This window comes from Ambystoma mexicanum, chromosome 12 (genome assembly GCF_040938575.1).
Source record: "Ambystoma mexicanum isolate Mex_15411 chromosome 12, UKY_AmexF1_1, whole genome shotgun sequence".
In the NCBI taxonomy this organism is placed as follows: Eukaryota; Metazoa; Chordata; class Amphibia; order Caudata; family Ambystomatidae; genus Ambystoma; species Ambystoma mexicanum.
The window spans coordinates 795,746,287-795,766,220 of record NC_090936.1 but is presented as its reverse complement, the minus strand read 5'-3'; the positions used below and the strand labels follow the sequence as shown (position 1 = coordinate 795,766,220).

At 44.7% G+C, this 19,934-nt stretch overlaps 1 protein-coding gene across 12 annotated transcripts in view; it reads right to left on the bottom strand.

The window, feature by feature from the left end:
• Window positions 1–19,934, bottom strand: part of PTPRQ (protein tyrosine phosphatase receptor type Q) — a 2,012,995-nt gene that overhangs the window by 671,935 nt on the left and 1,321,126 nt on the right. For all 12 annotated transcript variants that reach the window (XM_069629300.1, XM_069629298.1, XM_069629293.1 and 9 more), the window contains one exon: window positions 6,120–6,288. In XM_069629300.1, coding sequence (XP_069485401.1) covers window positions 6,120–6,288 — 169 coding nt within the window. The remainder of the gene's footprint in view (window positions 1–6,119; window positions 6,289–19,934) is intronic.

The window sequence follows — 19,934 nt, the reverse complement described above, 5'->3', positions numbered from 1 at the left end:
TGCAGGAATTCATCATAGGTCATTGTTTCTCATTCATTTTTGTTGTGGATTTCCTAAAAACGGATTCGATTTTATTTGTTGGTGACTCGATGAGCTCATCCCTACCCAGATCTGCCTACTTCTCAGCAATTTCATGAATGGCAACCTGGGAGAGATATGCCAAGTAGACTTTAATTAAATATGATTTGTAATCGAGTGCACAAACAATACATCAGCTCACAAAACATGAGGCATAATATTTTTAAAAGCAATTACCATTAAAGAATTGTGTAACCCCATTGTGAGTAATTCTTTTTGTGACACATTTATGAGTGAACTAATGTGATTACAATATGTGTGTGTGCATGTTCATATAGAAAAACTGTAGTTGGCATGTATAGCCCTTTTTAAGGTCCATTATACATAATTGTAATGATTTGATAGGACTATTTGTGAAGGTTGTGAAGGTCTGTCAGTTGGGGGAACATTTTCTTTCTCCCCTTGTTCAATCTACTGGCTGTCTGCTCCTCCGGAGGCCCTAGACATTGCCCCGGCTTGCCGGCACGAGACTCTTTCTGGTACAGTCTGGTGTGGCTGTCTCCCATCCTGACCTATTGTCATCCTACCATGCCTACTTCACCTGTTGCAGTCTTCTGCTCATATCATCAGGAGGCCCTGGGCTGTGGGGCATACCAGCTTTAAGAACTGCAGTCCTTCTGTGAGACTGTTTTCTGTTATGCCGGCCCTCTGTGGACCCCGGGCAGTCCGCCTGTCTACTCTTCGGCATGTGTCCTGAACTTTTCCATTCACTGTGGCCCGTCCATTGGCCACCATCGGTCTTTCATGGACACCTGTTTCATCTACACTCAGTCTTGTAGTGGTCTGCCCTTGAATGTTTTTCATTGCTTTTCTTAACTATCTTTAATTGTTTACACTCTTGTTTATTGGATTGTGCTTTAACACATCAGTTTTGTGGACTATCTTGAAGCGGCACGCCCAACTTGCCTCTTAGTTGGTATTCTACTCTATTCCATTCTAGTGCTGCTCCAATCACTGCATTTATATTCTGTCAATCACGATAAGGCAATGTTTCTTTCCATGTCTAGATCTATTCCTACTCATTGGTCTTCATACAGACCTCCTCGTTTTCTTGCTTCTCGTAATACTTACAGTCTTCACTATCCACCCTTGGATTCTGGTGATTATTCCATTAATGTTGCACTCTGTAAAGCTCAGTCAATTAACAAGAAAACTCATTCCATCCTTGATGTGTTTCTCCGTTTTAACCTCCAATTTCTATGCATTACTGAGACCTGGCTCTCATCTTTTAATTCTGCTATTCCTGCCTCTCAATTCACCTCTGATGCTGTATTTATCCAGACTCCTAGTTCTCTAGGTCATGGAGGGGGTACTGGGATACTTTACCAGCCCTCCTCCACGATTCATCCGAATTCCCTCTTGTTACCTACTTTCACTTCTTTTGAATACTCTCTTTTTACTTTCTCTACGTCCTGTCTTGTGACCTTTCTTCTGATCCATCATCCTTCTAGCCCTCTTTCTACTTTCTATGATGACATTGATGCTTTACTTAGTGTTGTTCTACCTTGTTCTTATTTCTTCTTGTTATTGGGTGACTTCAATCTGCATCTTTCTTCTAGTCATGCTTCTTCTCCATTTCTGGCCATTCTCAACTCCTATTGTCTCTCTTTGCTTTTTGCTCCTCCTTCTCATATTTTGGGATCCTCCTTGGATCTTATTTTGACCTCATCAATGTCTACCTCATAGGTCTCGATTGGCCCTATTTACTTCTCTGATCATCACTTGCTCTTAGTTTCTATTTATTCCCCAGTTTGTGACACTTATTTAACCCCCCCGGTCTTACCCTTTCTTTTTTATGTTGCGATCTTCATACCTTCAATACCCCTCTCTTTGTATCTTCCTTTATCTATACTCTCCCATCTCACTCGGCTTTTGCATCTCTCTCGATTGTCTGTTTTTTTTCTGCTTCTTTCAACACTTTCTATCCTCTTTCAAAATGTTCTCCTCGTAAGCCTTCGCAGCCTTTGCTTTCTCTGTATCTTCGCCCCATGCGTAGGGCTCTGTGTCGCCTGGAGTATTGCTGGCATAAATCTCAATCTGTGTCTGATGGTGTGTCCTTCTCTTCCTACTATACTTTAAATGATGAGGCACTTCTTTCTTCTAAAGATCTTGATTACTTTGATCTCTTGCATTCTCAATCCTCCCACGCTCACCGGCTTTTCCAATCCCTCTCTCGCCTATTGTCTCCCCTCTTGCCTGAGCTGATCACTCCCTTCTATCCACACTTAATGCATCTGCCTTTGCTAATTTCTTCACTTCTAAAGTAAATTCTCTCAGTTATGCTATTTCCCTTGCTCCCCAGTCTTCATCCTGTTCTGTTTCTCCTTCCCCCTGCTGCAGTTCTTTCCTCTTTCTTACCTATCTCTAATTCTGACACTTCCTTACGCATCTCTCGCGTACATCCTATTGCTTCTCCTAAAGATCCTGTTCCATTTGGTCTCATTTCTAAAATCTATCTTTCTCTCAATTCTTACATTACTAGTCTTCTTAACATTTCTCTCACTACTTCTACTTTTCCTCTTCTATTTAAACATGCTTTCATTCTCTCTGTTCTGAAAAAACCTTCATTGTATCCTGCCATTCCTTCGAATATCTGTCTGATTTCTCTTTTTGCCTGTCTTTCTAAATTACTGGAACTTCAGGTCTACAGTCAGGTTTCTTCCTTTGTTACTCTTAATTCTATTCTACCTCACTTTCAATCTGGTTTTCAAGCTCTTCCATTCTATGGAAACTGCTCATTTATCTGTTTGTGACTCTCTCCTTTCTGTCCGCTATGCAAAACACTCTTCTATTCTTATACTTTTGGACTTATCCGCTGCTTTTGACACAGTGGATCACACATTACTTCTTCTTTCTCTCTCCTCCTCTGGCTTTTCTGGCTCTGCATTATTTTGGTTTCAATCCTAGCTAGCTAATTGTACCTACTTAGTATTGTGGACTGGTGTTAATTCAGACTCCTTTCCTCTTCTGCAAGGTGTCCCACAAGGGCCTGTCCTTGGTCCATTTCTCTTCTCTTTGTATACTTCTCCTTTAGCTAAGATTATCTCTTCTTTTGGGTTGTCTCATCACTTTTATGCCGATGACACCCAACTTTTTCTATCCTTTTGTTTTTTTCGTGTCTGATATACATTCAAAGCTTTCTGCTTGTCTTTCCGCAATCAGATCTTTGATGTTGGACCATTTTCTCGTCCTTAATCCATCTAAGACTGAAGTTCTCTTTTTTTCCCACCAATACTATTCCCCCTCCTGTTCCCCCTCCATTTGTTCTTTTTCTCCCTTTGATTCTGCCCTTTTCTCTGAATGCCCTCAACCCCAGGCTTTATCGTGATACTAATCTTTCAGTTGCTCATCATATCTCAATTACATCTTGTTCATGCCGCTTTCATCTTTTTAACATCCAGAATGTTATTCCTCGTCTTACCTTCAGTGCTACGAAGCATCTAATTTCTTCCCTTATTTACTCTCGATTATGCTACTGTTCTGTTGTTCTTTTTGGTCTTCCCGCCTCCCGTGTAGCTCCCCTTACATCTATTTTCAATTCCTCTATCCGTCTCCTGTATTCCCTACCTATTTGTGACTCCATTTCCCCTTCCTTGGCCTCCCTCTGAAGGCTACCTTTTCACTCTCAGCTTAAATTCAATTTTCTCTGCATCATATTTAAATCTCTTTATGGACTTGCTCTTATCTACCTTGCCTCTCTTGTTTCCTTCTATGTCCCCTCCCGTAGTATTCGTTCCCAAACCCACTTTCTTTTAACTGTTCCTCGCCCCCCTTGTGTTTTTTCTCATTCCTGTTATTTTCCTCTTCTGGCTCCTCTTTACTGGAATGTCCTCCCTCTCTGCCTCTGGTCTATTCATTCTTACTCCACCTTCCGTTCTGCCCTAAAGATCTTCTAACTTCCGCCTTAATTGTACTGTGAGTTCTACTGTAATCTAGATTATTTTATTGTATCCTCCTGCCCATTTTTATTGTAGTGTAAAATTGGTTCCGTTGCATAAGGCGCTATATAAATAACAAATAAATACAAAATAAATACTATTGAGCAGAGCACATGGTTATTATACCTCATGCCAGTACCAAGAAACGAAAATAAAAAGTAAAATAAAATATCTCTCACTATTCAGTGATTCAAATGTTTTGCATATATATATATATATATATATATATATATATATATATATATATATATATATATATATATATATATATACACGCATTGCTGCTCCTTGAGGCTTGTTACTCTCAATAAAGGATTTACTCTTTTCATTTTGCACTGTTTGCACTTTATTTGATCCTGTAGTGTGGGCCTCCCACCTAGTATGGGATTCTGTATATATATATATATATATATATATATATATATATATATATATATATATATATATATATATATATATATTATTTTGAGTCTTCAGTTAGAGTTAATCATACCTTTCTCCACATTAAAATCAATCAATTCATTATGGATGCTATTTCTTGTGTCTGCTCTTGATAGTCAAATGATCACTTGTCCTAAAGATGAAATCCATATAATTTCGTTTTCTATACATTCATTTTAAAAAATGAGATCATTTAAGAAACCAAACATATTTGGAACCCAGGCTTTAAAATCCAGAATCCAGCATGTCTAAATGCATTTAAGAAGATTTACAAGGGGCTACGAGCACAAAAACATGTCACTTTGAGTGAGCTTTGTTACATTGCTTTCATTCAGAAAAATATCTAATATTTTAAATTGAATAAATACAAAAGGAAACTATGAGGATTTCTTCTTATTAACATCTTATCATTTACATGTAAAGAGAAGACAGAAGAAATTGGATCTATAATTGATTGATGGATTTCAATTGGTTTTGTTAATCATGGAGTAAGTTATGAATAACTAATTGAAGACTAAAAATATAAAACCCAAAAAATATTATATATAGGTCAAACTTGTTAATGGTTGAATAGAGAGACAACCATGGAGGGTTAATTTAGTTTTGCTGTTTATTTGTGTTTAAGTGTCAAATTAAAACGTTTGTTATAAGCAGTGTGGACAGTCTGATAAATTATACACATATGGTCTATGGTCATATAAACATAATCAAAGATGTCTAATAAAAATGTATGTGAGCAAATGGACCATATCTAAACTGGTTTAACAAACGTTACACCTAGAGTGCAGGCAAGAGAATAAGGATTATGAATGAATGCATTAATTATACTTTATTCATTGATTGATAGTTTACAAATATACACTGTGTTTATGATCTTACAATTGGGGTAAGAGTGATAGGATGCTTTTTTTCATTTAATCTTATAATGTATTCCTTTTATTCCACATTGTGAAGTCCTTAATATAGTGACAGCTATCATATTTTATTCTGCAAGCCATTGTACAAAAATGTTAGGGTTCAACAATTAGAAGGCCCCATGTTTTTTGTTCTATTTGCCTGTATAATCACATATAAAGATCCTGTTATCATTTTTGCGTGGACAGTTGAAAAAGTAATGTTATATTAGGACTGCTAAGAATCTGTCACAAAACCTATGAAGTTACATCATGCCATACTGCTTTAAAGAACATTGTAAAAATGTTAAAAGGGCACACTATCATGGATTTTAGAAAAACGTCAAGATATTTGAATGTCAGAATATCTTGAATTGAATTTGTAACTACTCTTAAGGTTTCCCTTGGATGTTCTAGTATTATCGAAACCCCTATCCCACCTACATATAGAAAGCAATGTCAAGCATAGTTTCAGATTCAAATTATTCCCAGTATGGTTTATCACCCCTTCATGTAGTCCTGTGGAAAATTATTTCTTTTTCCATGCACCAGGATGTAATAAGATCTATACATATGTTGTAGTGGCAATCGGTCAAAATTGAGTGTATTTTAGATGAATAAAAATGTAGCTAAAATAAATGTATGTCACCTCCATTTTTGCCTTGTTGATAATTTCCACTTTGCTTTTTATGTGCCACCCAGTTTGTGTTTTCATCCATAAATACACAAACATTGTATGACAAGTGATTCGTAAATTGTTTTTACTTACTGTCTTCATCAGTGTACACGTGCACTGGGTCACTAGTTTGGTTTCCATCGCCCATAGAAGTACTTGATGTAATCCAAAGAGTGTAGGAGCTGAATGTAGCCAGGTTCTCTAAAATGGCAGACAAGCTCACATTCTCAGGTTCAACGCCAATGTCATCATTTGTAAAATTCTGGAAGCAAAAGGCTTTGATGATTAGTAATGAATAAAATTAAATGCATATTTGCAAACAATATCTGCACTGTCCAAATTCATTGGCGGGAATTCAGAACCATACAAATGTAAAGAATAGATTTTTGTTTTTAAACATATATGGGTACACTAAAAAAAAGTGAAATGAGACATATTTGATATTTATTAAGGCGTTTAGAATATATGTGCATCTGAATGTGTTCATGTTTAAAATGGGCTCGCATTGTTCCAATACACCACTGCATGGAGTTAACCAGGTCATTGGGAGTGTCATTTCTGGAATGTTGCAACATACAGTATATGGCTATGCGCCTGTGTGTATGTGGATGTATGCTTTATATCAGTGACCCATATCTGTCAAATTCAGGCTCTCCCGTTCTGTGTGCCACTTTTGCTACACTCGTAAGGTAAGGCTCTATAATTGTTTCTCCCACAGACTCGGTAGTGGCTGCTTTTTCTTACTGTGTTGTTGGACAGGATGTGGCATTTCAATTTCATTGGAGAGATAACCAGCGTCTGCTAGAAAGTAAACTGTCTCAATGTCCTCCAATGATCAACATTTCTCTATCTTGTCCCCTTGTTGCAGTGGTGTATTGGAACAATGTGAGCCCATTTTCAAACATGTTCAACTGGAACTTGTACCACATTGACTTGGCATACAAATGATAGGTCTAAGTCCAACAAAATTCCTAGTTTAGTGTACCAAAATAGTAATGCCTTGGCAAAGCAAGTGTTTTGCTTGATCTACTGCATAATAAATGCATATAATATACAGGCTGCAGACATCTCTTGTTACCCTCCTGATTCCTAGTTCCTTTCCTTTGTCCACAAGTGGATATGAGAAACTATTCACATACTACGAAAAGTGATGTTTGTAATGGGTGCATGCAGATGTTGAAATACAGGGGTGATAATAAGAAACCAAACTAAATCCTGCATGTTTTCCTTTGCAAAGATGACTTCTACATGCTGTCAAGTTTATTCAATATTAAGATACTTACTTTCACTAAGTAAGGTGCATTGTGTGCAGCTTTTTATTCATATAATGTTAAAATGTCACAAAACCATGAGGCTAGCTCAGGGACAATGTGTTTGACTTGGAAGCAAGACAATGCAGAGCAAAACAGGTTTGAATCCCGGTCCCACACTTAGAGACTGGTCTCTGGAATTAAGCGCGTTATAGAAGATGAAATAAAACATAATAAAACAAAGTCTTTCTCTCATTAAATGCTTTCTGTAAACAGTGTTTCTTTGTGCAGCCATGTTACACAAATCACAAAGGGCCTCATCACGACTTCGGCGGTAACCCTTAAAATCGGCGGTAACGCTATCTCTGCCGATTTTAAGGGTCCGTCGGATCATGAGTCCAAATATCGCCGGCGTCATTACAGCCGGCGCAAGTACAGCCGGCTGTACAAGCGTCTGCTGTAAAAGCGCCAGTAACCATTCGCACTAAAACATCAGCAATCACAAGTCCGGCGTAGGCGCAATTAGCGCCAGAAAGGCGGCGGATAATCCGCCGAAAATACCTCCAGCAAAAAGCTGGAGGTAACAGAACACAGGCCACAGCAATAAGGGCTCAGGTGAAACCAATGCAAATCAGAGGCCCCACCCATGCACAACACACCCTCCCCAACACCATTACACCAGCAGGGAGGAGACAGCAATAAGAACCCAGGTGAAACCAATGCAAATCAAAGGCCTACAAAGGACCCACCCATGCACAATACACCCTCCCTAACACCATCACACCATCAGGAGCAGTGAGGAGACAGCAATAAGGGCCCAGGTGAAACCAATGCAAATCAAAGGCCTACAAAGGACCCACCCATGCACAACACACCCTCACCAACACCATGCTGCCATTTGGAGCCGGGAGCCTTGATGTTGACTTCTACCTGCTGTGCCTGGAGCTACACAGGCCAGCCAACCCGGCCAGGGCCCTGGGAGTGCAGGGGGTAGTGGGGATGAGGAGAAGGAGGAGGAGAGCAGCACCAGCAAGGCGGCCAGCCATCCCCAGGGTCAGGCCAACACCCTGGGCCCTGACTGATGGCCAGTTGGTGACGGAATATCGGCTGGACAGGGCAACCATCACCCAGTTGCTGGACACAATCCAGGGCGACATCGCCAGCCGCATAGCCACCAGCACAGCAGTACCTCCCCTAGTGAAGCTCGTGTCTGTGCTTCAATTCCTTGGGACATGTGGCACTCATACCACGCCAGGCACATGAGGCAGCCTAAAGAAATCGGAAACAGTACCATTCCCTCAATGTGCAGATGACATGTGGTCCTGACCTCACCTTCAGCCACTGCTGTGCCCGCTACCCAGGAACCACCCACGACTCCATGGTCCTGCACAACAGTACCCTGCTGGCGTACATGGAAAGGCACCGAGGCCAAAACACATGGCTGCTGGGTGAGTACAAATGTATACCATAATGCATGTCAATCCACAACTGATGGTGCCTTTCACGAAATCCATGATTCCCAAGAGGCAGCACCATTACTGCAGCATTCACATACAAGCAGCTTGCACGACAAACCTTAGACATGTCCAACACAGCAGAACACACCCATTCGGGATTTAAAAAACATGTGGCAGCACAGTCACATATGGAAGCCCCACCACCATAAAGCCTCCTGTGTGAGTAGCACCATGGCTCCCAACACTGACACAGTACAGAAATCCCACCCTGCCCACACGCCAGTAATATAATTCTAACCCATAAGCTGGCACATCCACAAATGCACCGCACATAAGTAGCCTGAGTAATGGCAATGTACATCCCATGAACACTGTCCCCAGAATGGCCAAGCAAATGCATGGAGAACAGTACAGAATAGTGACAACCAGCAAATGCAACTGCAGTCAAATGGAATTGAAATGACACATGAGGCAGCCACTTCTGTCATGCAGAAGTAGATGGAAGGGCCCCCTTACCCAGAGCCAAGTGAATGAGTAGTTACATCCAGAAATATAGGCGTACAAAGTTGAGAGTACCTCATTGATTCAATTGTGCCCGTAGAACAGCACACTCCACAATGTTGTAGACCTAATGACAATTATGGCAAAATGGCACTGATGACAGAGCTCTGTACACCCACTGGACTTACCTTGTCCCCACACCGGCTTTCTCTCCCATGCAGGTGATTCTGGATATCCCCAGTACACGTGGCTCATGACCCCTGTGCGTCATCCACACACGGCAGCGGAGCGGGCATACAACCTTGCCCATGCCCGTACACGGATCTGCGTGGAGAGGGCATTTAGACTGCTGAAGGCACGCTTCGAGTGCCTAGACCGAACGGGAGGGGCAATGATGTATGCACCAGAAAAAGTTGGCAAAATTGTACTGACATGTGCCATGCTGCACAACATCTGCTGTCGCAGAAATGTGCCACTGCCCCCTGATGCTCATGTGCAGCCACCTGAGGATGGGAGTGAGGGTGATGACGTGCCAGAAGGTGTTGCACATGCACAAAGGTTTGGGCTGAGAGAGGGGAGATTGGCCAGACAGATTGATTGATGCATTTTTCTAACACGGGTGATGGGTACATTGAACAGATGTCACCTCAACATTAAATTGGATTTGTCAACAATCACTACTGTCCATGCCTTGTGATTTTTCAAACGTGATTTATTTTCAGTCCAACAATCTCCCCTCCCCCAGTGAACACCCAGCACACAATCCCACCTCCCCCCAGTGAACACCCAGCACACAATCCCCCCTCTCCCCAGTGAACACCCAGCACACAATCCCCCCTCCCCCAGTGAACACCCAGCACACAATCCCCCCCTCCACCTAGTGAACTACCCTCAACTGTGCAGATAGGTGCATGTGTCTTATCAGGGCACCAACAACGATGCCATGCACCACTAGGATGGTCGTGGGCGCTTTCCTTTTCTGGGCCCCTCTGTTGTGCGTGCCCTCAGGTGGCACATAGACTGCCGCCTAGGAGATGGCTCAAGGGAACCCTCCGTGGGTGTGGTTGATGTTGAAGGGACTGAAGCGGCGGCCTGCATGTGCTGTCGCATGAGGTTGTTTCCCTCCCTTGTTTGCTGACACTGCCTCGCTCAACTCCCTCACTCATTGTCCAAACCCTGTCAGGGCAGCGGTACATTGTTCTACGACTCTGCGTGTGCGCGCATTGTCACGCGCTATGTATTTGCATCCATGCCGTATAGATGCACTGACAGCCTTGATGTGCCGGCTCTGCACCTTGGCCATTGATTCCACCCTGGCCTGTTTGGCCTCAATAACGTCAAGTCGGCCCATCACTGCTGCCCCTGTGATGAAGGGCACCCCTGGTGTGTCATGTGCTGGCCTGCGACTTGTGCGCTGTCGGGGGGGGCTGCATGGGCACATGGCGCTGGCTTGGATTGGGCTGCCAGGCTCTGAGTGCCGGTCTTCTGGGGTGCCATATGATGGCGTGTCCTCATCCGGCTGTGGTGTGCGGACACGACGCACAGGCACATGTGGGCTTTGTGCTTGCTGTGTGCCAGGCCTTTGGGTTCCCTGTGGTGTGACCATCCCTTCTGCGTCACTGCTTCTGGGTGAATGCTGTCCTCCTGCATGATGAGCACGTGGAGGCGTACCTCTCACGTTGGGCTTCGATCCACAGCTCAGTCCCTCTGCATAGGGGCTGTGTCTGGTGGCTTGGGGCGAGCCGGCGGTGGCCTCCCTGCGGCCATGTGGGTGCTGCTGCCGTCTGGTAGGGCTGTGTTGGGGTGAAGTGGGGGATGGCCTGGGTCATCTCCCTTCTGTGCGGCCTCTACGTGGGGTGGTGGTGCTGGTGGAGGCTTGATGCCGTGGGCGCTGTGTTGGTGTGGCCTCCTCCCCATCCTCCTCGTCCTGTTGGGTTTGACGTGTGCCTGTGGGGTACACAGGGTGTGGTTTGAGTTCAATGCTACCTACATTTGTGTGATGCAGTTCATGCCAACAAGTGGGATTGAAGACAGTATCAATCACGCATTCAACTTTCATTCTGTTCAGTCGCCATGTGGTGCTTCAGTCGCATTGATGTGCCGTAGTGGGTATGGAGGTACACTGCATGGGAATGTCTGAGTGACAAGATTGAATGCGTGGTTGGGGTGCACTGCGCTCAGGGTTTTGGGGGTGTATTCATGCACACTCAAACTCTACTTAGCTGTCCCATGGCTATGGATGTCTATCCCCTGCCCCTTTCATTCATGCACTGCACGGGCAGGGTCGTCTAGGCATCTCTACAGTTCAATGGATGTAGGCCTCACTTATGGGTGTATGCAGTTCCTCGCACACATTTCTTCGCATTCATTCACTCAGGGTCTGCATGTGTGGTACTTTCAGCTGCATGCATTCGGGGGTGGGACTCATCTGCAGTTGGATCAATGCCAGTGCCTGCCTCCGCTCCACCAATTCCCTCGATGGTGGTAACATCTATCAGGGAACTCATTTTCTCCTCCCAAGGTGTGAGTTCGGGTGGGGGTGGTGGTGGCCCTCCTCCAGTCCCCTGCTTGCACTCCTGTGCTGTGACAGGATGCCGCGGACTCGCACGCACAGGTCGTTCAGGCGCTCGCGGCAATCCACCCCATCCCGGGGCATGCGCCCCACAGCAGTGACCCTTTGGCTGATGGTGCGCCAAATTTGTGCTCTGTGCTGCCCACTGGTTTTGCGCTGCTGCAGCTCCTCATGATGGGTCTCAGCCTCCTCCACGAGTACAGCTAGCTCCAGGTCGCTGAATTTGGGCTTTCTCACCCTGTCCAGGGCAGTCTTGCACCTAGTGCGCTCCTGTGACATGTTTTGGTGTCAGATGGTGTGGATGGCTTCCAGGGGCTGTGATATCCGACGGATTGTGATTTCCAAGATGGGCGCCGCTTTGTTTCCCGTTCCGGCAGTGACGCGTTTCCCGCACGCTCATAGCACGCGCTATTAGCGCGATATGGCGGTAGCGCACGGACCGTCGGATTTAAGGGTTTGCGCTATTTGCGATAACGCCATGGACCGGGATGCGTGCACGATAACTCGTGATTTGGCGGATTATCTGCCGGGGGACTTGGCGTTAGCGCTATTTACGTCCAACGGGAAAACCGCCAAGTTACCGCCGAAGTTGTGATGAGGCCCAAAGTGTATTCTAATATTCTGCGAGATGATGACAAGTCAATGTACAGTATGCATTATGCAGACTGAGTTACATTTGTGGATAAAGCATACATTATCATGCACCTATTAAGTGAAAAGTTTAACATGACCGTTGATTTCTATATTCATGTCCTTGGAAAATGATGAATGCATCCAAAATCTTGTAAATCTGGACTGTGTTTATATAAAGCTCAGCTCTCAAAGCAGAAGTCCAGGAGGCCACCTTTTTGGTAAAAGAGACCTACCATTAATCAGTAATTAATCCATTAGCTGAGCTGAACAGACACAACTGTGGGTATTTAGAGCAAATATACTGATCTCAAAAATACATTAAAAAAGGCCATTATAGTCCCAAAAATTCATTTCCATGGGGATTCACAATTTTTAGAGCTCTAAGGTGAGGTGAAAAGTCACAGTCCTTTTCCTTTATTAAATCTGCTTCAAAAGACCAGATCTCCACATAAACCATGAACCATTGGCTTTAGTCAGACAATAAGCCATTATCTGTTGTGACATGACATGATATGACATGATATGATATGGGCTCCTTCGAAGAAGATCTCACTAATATCCTGTCAGAGAACCTTAAAAATGCCTCATCAAGCGTCCTTTTGGGTGACTTTAATCTCGGCTATAAAGATCCTTCAGACCCCAATGCCTCTCAGATCAACGACTCCATCGAAGAATTAGGATTCACTCAAAAGGTAACAGGCCCCACACACACCAAAGGTAGAATTCTTGACTGGATAGCTGAGCACAACTGCCAAACTTCAGTCACTGCCATCACACCTCTGCCATGGTTCCACCACCTCTTGATCTCCTTCTCCCTTGAAACCATTGCTCCTAACCACGCAACCAGTATAGCACCCGCTGTGCCCACCAGGAATAAAAAGAACATAACTGCCAACAAACTAACACCGCTGATCCTCCCCACGTTGAACTCTCTCCCTGCCTCTGCAGACCCATTCACCATGGTTGGAGAGTACAACAAAGTCATGCTATCTGCTCTCGTCACCATAGCACCTCTGAAAATCAGAAAGAACAAACAGAAAAAACATGTCAATACATGGTTCTCCCCCATCTAAAAGCCATCAGATTAGAGAAACGCATCTGCGAACAAACATGGAGACGTGACCCGTCAGTTACCAACAAAAACAACCTCATTAAATTAGCATCACTTTACAAAAAAGAAATCATTCTTGCTAAGCAAGAGTCCTACAATTTGCGTATCTCCCAAGCCAACTCCAATACCAAAGAATTGTTCTCCATTCTCAAAGAACTAGAGACTCCTATCAAACCCCCCGACACCTGCCTTAAGTACAAAAATTGGTGCACCAATATCCAGAGTGCATTAGCTAATAAAATAACCATCCTACAGGCGAAAATCAATAACAAAAAGGAATCCCTCCTCATCTCCTCCATCCCCAACAATAACACTGCCCATCTGCCCTCCAACACCCTACCTACCACTACCTCTACCCAGATGTCTCCCCTCTCCAACTTTAAGAAAGTATCCATTTTAGAAGTTGAAAAAGTTATCCTCACCCTCAAACCGTCCAATTGTCACGGCGACCCGTGCCCAGCACAAATCATAAAAGATGCCGCACGGGACCTTTCCCCATTCATAACCAAGCTTATAAATGCTTCATTTTCCACTGGCACCATCCCCAACAACTTGAAACAATCGTGGGTCCTCCCACTCCTAAAAAAACAAACCCTTGACCCATCCATTCCCACAAACTACCGCCCCATTACCACAGTACCTTTCCTGCTTAAAATCTTAGATAAGGTGGCGTACCTCCAGATTCAACAATATTTGGAATGCAACCACCTTCTTGGAACTCGACAATCAGGTTTTAGACCGCAGCACGGAACAGAAATGGCACTGATTGACCTTAAGGCACAAATAGACACTCTGAGAGACAATGGCAACACAGCTTTACTACTACTGCTTGATCTCTCAGCGGCGTTTGACTTGGTTGAACATAAGATTCTTTGTCATCACCTTGACTCTGCTACCCATTTCTCACAAGAGGCGATAAGTTGGATTCAATCCTTCTTAGACAATAGAACCATGCGGGTCTTCTCACCGTCGGCAGCTGAGGACCCCATACCTATTACATGTGGTGTGCCCCAGGGCTCTTGCGTTTCGCCCACTCTTTACAACATTTTCACGAAGCCCCTTTTTGATGATCTAGATGGCCTGGGTATCACCTACACTAACTATGCGGATGATACATGGGAGACTACAACAAGGATTTGGCCTTCGTAAACAGAGTGTACCTCATCATCCAGGCATGGATGGCCTCCCACAGTCTATGCCCGAATGATGACAAAACGGAACTCCTCATCGTCGGCACTACAGCCAATCTCAACAAACTAGGCAAACCTTACTCCAACTTCATCATAGGCAATAACAACATCACAGTAGCCAAGGAAGTCAAAACCCTTGGCTTCTATCTAGACTCCACCCTCACCTTCAAAAAACAAGTTAACTGTATGGCCTCAGCAACTGCCTACACCTGTAAACTAATTAGAGCAGCCAAGCCATTGCCATTCTTTACACCCAACAACTGTTTCACGCTATCAAGAGCATTAGTATTATCCAAACTGGATTATTGTAACGCCCTATATGTTGGGAGTAACAAATATATCACCAATAAAATCCAGATCCTGCAAAATAATGCATTAAGAGCAGCACTCAACATCCCCAAGAAATCCCACATATCCGACCTAAGAAGAGCCAACAATTGGCTCTCGACCAAAGACAAAATTTCCCTGAAGACAGCCTCCCTGACCCACAAATGCCTCACCTGGCTGCCCCACAATACCTCACCTCTAGATTCGTTAGACAATCCACCAATCGCCCCTCTAGAACAGCTAATGCCAACCTATTACGGGTGCCCAGATTCAAAAGCACAAAGATGGGTGGCAGCAGCTTCCCGGTCAAAACTGCCCAAAACTGGAACTCTCTCCCTTCTACTCTAAGAGAAGACATGCCTTACCTCCGCTTCAGATCCAACCTCATCCACTGGATTAAGGAACACGACATCTAACTCTTTCACTACGCCCTGCTCTCACTATCTTTGTATTCAACACCTGTATATAGCACTAAGGTGACGCCTCCTCATTTGTATGATAATTCTTAGTATTGTCCACTAATGTACTGTAAGTCATAATTGTAAGTATTGTAATGTAATGCACAGCATTGTAACTTAAGCTGAACAATCCTCTTCTTGCTCTCTGCGCCCAAATACCCTCGGGTCTGCTGCGTGCTATAAATAAATAAATAAACAAACAAAACATACAATAAGTCATTTATAACATGCCTGTACACAAGTGTTTCTAGGTGTGAAAAGACAAGGGAGCGAAGACAGAGGGAGGACAATAAAAACGATATTACTAGGCCTTGTGACATTCAGATCATGCAAGTGTGACAGCATCAAAGTGCAGGGGGATGGAGAGGGGGAAATACCAGGGAGAGGCGGAGGCAGGGGAAGAGCAATCAGCGTAGCAATGCTCTGAGTAAGTGCATTCAGGGCAGCCCGGCTCTGGGTAAGTGCAAGGAGGTAGAGGACTGTAAGGTTACAATTACAGCCTCTAGGTGCGTGGTGGCCCAGCCGCAGTGCAGGTGAGACTGATCATGGAGGAGCATGGTACCCATTATGCTCAGAGGGTTGCCAGGCAACCAGTCAGTATGGCAGACAGGTATGTCAGCAGGGGAGGGAGAGGGAGAGGGAGCAAGCAAGCACAGGAGAATAGGAAGTTCTTGAGCTGCTTCTGGAACTTCAGGTGGTCCAGCTCAAGTTTGAGAGGGGCAGAGAGGCCATTCCATAGGGAGACACCTGCAGAAGAGAGAGATCTACCCCACATTCTTTGCCTAGCGTAGCATCTGACCCTCAGAGAGTTGGAGGTAGTTGAGCAAAGGGCTCAAGAAGGAACGTAGTTTGGAAGAGCGAATTGGAAATAGTGTGGGCCTGGCCCCAGGAAGCCTTGTGGATGACGCAGAGAGTCTTGAATTTGATCATTGAAGCCATGGGGAGCCAGCAGAGAGATTTCAGTGCTGGAGAGATATGGTCCCTGGGCTTGAGGCCAAGGATAAGTCTTGCAGTCCTGTTCTGGATTAGTTGCAGGGGGCGAAGATTAGAGGTAGGGAGAATGAGAAAGAGGCTGTTGCAGTAGTCCAGCCTAGAGAGAACCAGGCTCTGGAGAGTGAGCTTCTCGGGGAAAGTAAGAAAAGGAAGAATACCTCTGAGGAGGTACAGCTAATAGTGAGACCTCTTAACAAGGCCCGAGATATGAGAAGAGAAGGAAAGAGTGGAGTCAAAGATGACACCAATGATTTTTTCCTCAAAGGACGGCGAAGGGAGAGGGCCCAAGGAGGGTGGCCAGAGTGAGAGAGGGAAAGCGGGAGCAGGAGTCCCAATGAGAAGGATCTCTGTCTTACTGGCATTAAGGTAGAGATCGTTGGAGGCGCACCAATCCTGAATTGCGGATAGACAGTCAGGAATGAGCGAGAGAGAAGAGGAGGCTGAGGGGAGCCTGAAAGAGAGCTGGGTGTCACCTGCATAACACTGAAAGTTAGAGGAGAAAGTAGAGATCAGATGGGCCAAAGGGGCCAAGAAGTCATTAAATAGCATGAGAGAGAGGTTAGAGCCCTGGGGCACGCCACATGTGGAGAGGAAGGTGGTGGAGAGAAAAGACCCAAGTTGGACCTGAGAGGGCTGGTTCCGAGAGGAAGGAGGTCAACCTCTCTGAGGCCCGATCCGTGATACTCAGGTTCTCATGGAGTCGATTGATCAGGATGGCGTGATTGTGTCCAAGGCAGAGGAAACATAAAGGAGGATGAGGACAGAAGAAGGCTGGAGTCAAGATTAGAGAGCAGATCTTCGTGGGTGTTAAGGAGAGGAGTTGCCGTGCCTCTGGCTGCTCTGAAGATGGACTGATGGTCAGGAAGACAATCAACCGATTCAGTATGGAGAGTAAGCCAGGAGATTGCCAACTTTTCAGGAGTTTTCCCAGGAAAGGAGTGATAGAGATTGAGCGATAGTTTGCTGGACAGGTAGGATCGGCAGAAGGCTTTTTAAGGAGGGGGTGGACAAGGGCGTGCTTGAGGAGGGAGGTGAAGGATTCAGTGGCAAAAGAGTGATTGTAGAAATTGGCCAGTGCTGTAGCAAGGGTGTTAGTGTGGCACTTGATTGTTCTAGAGGAGCAGTTGGATGACATATTCATAGATCGGACTTGTCTAGAAACCTTGTCAGGTGTTGTCAGGGACTAAGTGGAGAGGTGGAGGAGAAGGAGAGGCAGCTGGAAGGGGGCCAGGAGATGTAGAAAGAGAGGAGGAAGAGAGTGAGGACAGGATGAACTGAGTTTTAGCGATGAAGTGAGCAGCCACACCTGTACAGAGAGCCTGGGAGGGAACAGGAGAGGTGGAGACTGCAGTATGATTGGCCTGCTCTTTGCAGATTTTAAGGAATTCGACTGCGTTGTTAGAGGCCACAGAGACGTGTGCTTGGATGTGGACACTCTTCTTGGACAGGACAGAGAGTCTATATTGCCTTTGGAGCAGGCGACAGGGAAGTTTGTCAGAGGATGTGCTCGAAGCCCTCCACTTCCTCTCAGCCACCCTGCACATGTGTTTCAGGGTGGCGAGGTCAGTGTCATACCAAGAGTTGCAGTTGGAGGTAAGCTTCAGGCAGATTCTCATGACAGGTGCTAGGATGTCCAGAGAGTAGGAGATAGAAAGATGCAGGTTAGAGAGGGTTGTGTCAGAGTGTGAGTCAGCTGCAGGAGTAGGAGGAGCAGAGAAAGTAGCAGCAAAAGCCTCCACTGACACACGCTTCATGGGCCGAATGACCAAGAAGGTAGGTGGCAGTGCTGGGGTGGGCTTTGTCTAAGGGACAGAGTTTTTCAGGTGAGAGGAAAGTAGGAAGTGGTCAGTCCAAGAGAGAGGAGTCATGATAGGGCTACAGGGGGTGTTGTCTGAGGAGATAAGAACATCCAAGGTCTGTCCGGCAGAGTGTGTTGGATCAGAGGGTAGACTATATAGAGAGAGAGACTGTTGCAGAGGTTGCAGAAGAGCCAGCAGGAGGGATTAGAAGTATCCAGATGGATGCTGAAGTCTCAAAGGAGGAGAAGTTGAGAGGCAAGTAGAGAAGGAGAGGTCAGTCCACTCTGAGAGGAATAGGGCAACCTGGCCAGGTGGCCTGTAGATGGTGGCCACAGTTAGAGAGAGGCCGGGTGAGATAGAGAGCCTGAAGAACAGGCATTCAAAGGAGGAGTAGGCCTGTGTAGGAATGACAGAAGCAGGGATCCACTCTGGAAAGATCAGAGCTACTCTACCTCTGGGTCGGTTGGTTCTGGGCTCGGAGAAGATCTTGTAGCCATCAGGGAGGAGAGTGTCAAACCTTGTAACAGAGCTGGCCGTGAACATGTCTTGGTGAGAGCGAGGACATTCAGGTCAAGTTCTTGGAGGAGGTGGCAGATGTATCTGTTTCATGGCCAAGGGTTTCAGAATAACTTTTTAGCACATATTCCCGTTAATGATAAACTCCCATAAACTTGTAATGCACAGATTGGAAAATTAATTAAATATGTTATTATAAAAATCACTGAATAATGAAATCATTTTTGGAATAGAACATTTGAGCACTTTCCTGGATTTAAATAGTGAAAATAGATTTCAATACTGCAAACAGATCTACGTCCTCTGCCTAGAAGCAGAATATATTAATGTGTGTGAATCATTAACACATTTACATATTTTAATAACTCATCTTGATAGCCACTGGAACCTGAAGGATGTCCACAAATTCAGAATTGTCCTGCAGTTCTGAATATACAAGCCTCAATAATGGTAGCGGTTCATAAAAGAAATGATAAGAGAAAGTTATCATTAATTCCAGTTCTGGGGGTAGGAAAGCTCTAACTCCCCTTGTCACATGGCAAAATACATTAGGCCAATTGAAATAAAGGGGGTAATTGTTGCAAATGTCAGTATCTGAACAAAACCTATCATAGGCCTGTTAAATCAGAATTAGAGAGTTTTTGGGAAAACTGAAGACAAAGCAAGCTTGCCCGACAAGAGAAGTGCTCATTGGGGTTCCACCTGGCTGTAGCTGTTGGAAATCCCCCTTAAAAAGGCCTTTACCAAATGGAGTCAAATATACAAGCCTTTCCCAAGGCAGAACCAGACTGCATGAGAGGGACTTTGGAAGCAGGGGAGTGACTGAGAACATTGCTTACTTGGCAGAGCTCCCTGTAGTTGTTGATGTTCTTATGTGTCCTGTGCCTTTAAAAAGACAGGCCAAAAATTAGTACAACAACCCCTGTGCATTTAGATGTAGGTCCCAAGAATGAGTTAAATCCTTTATAGCAACTGAAAGTCTTTCGGCAGAATCCTTTAAAAGCTATGTCACTAACTGAGGACTGGGCATGTAAGGGAAGCTATAAATGATATATAATTATAATGTATATATAAAATAGGATGCCCTAGAACCAATAATGG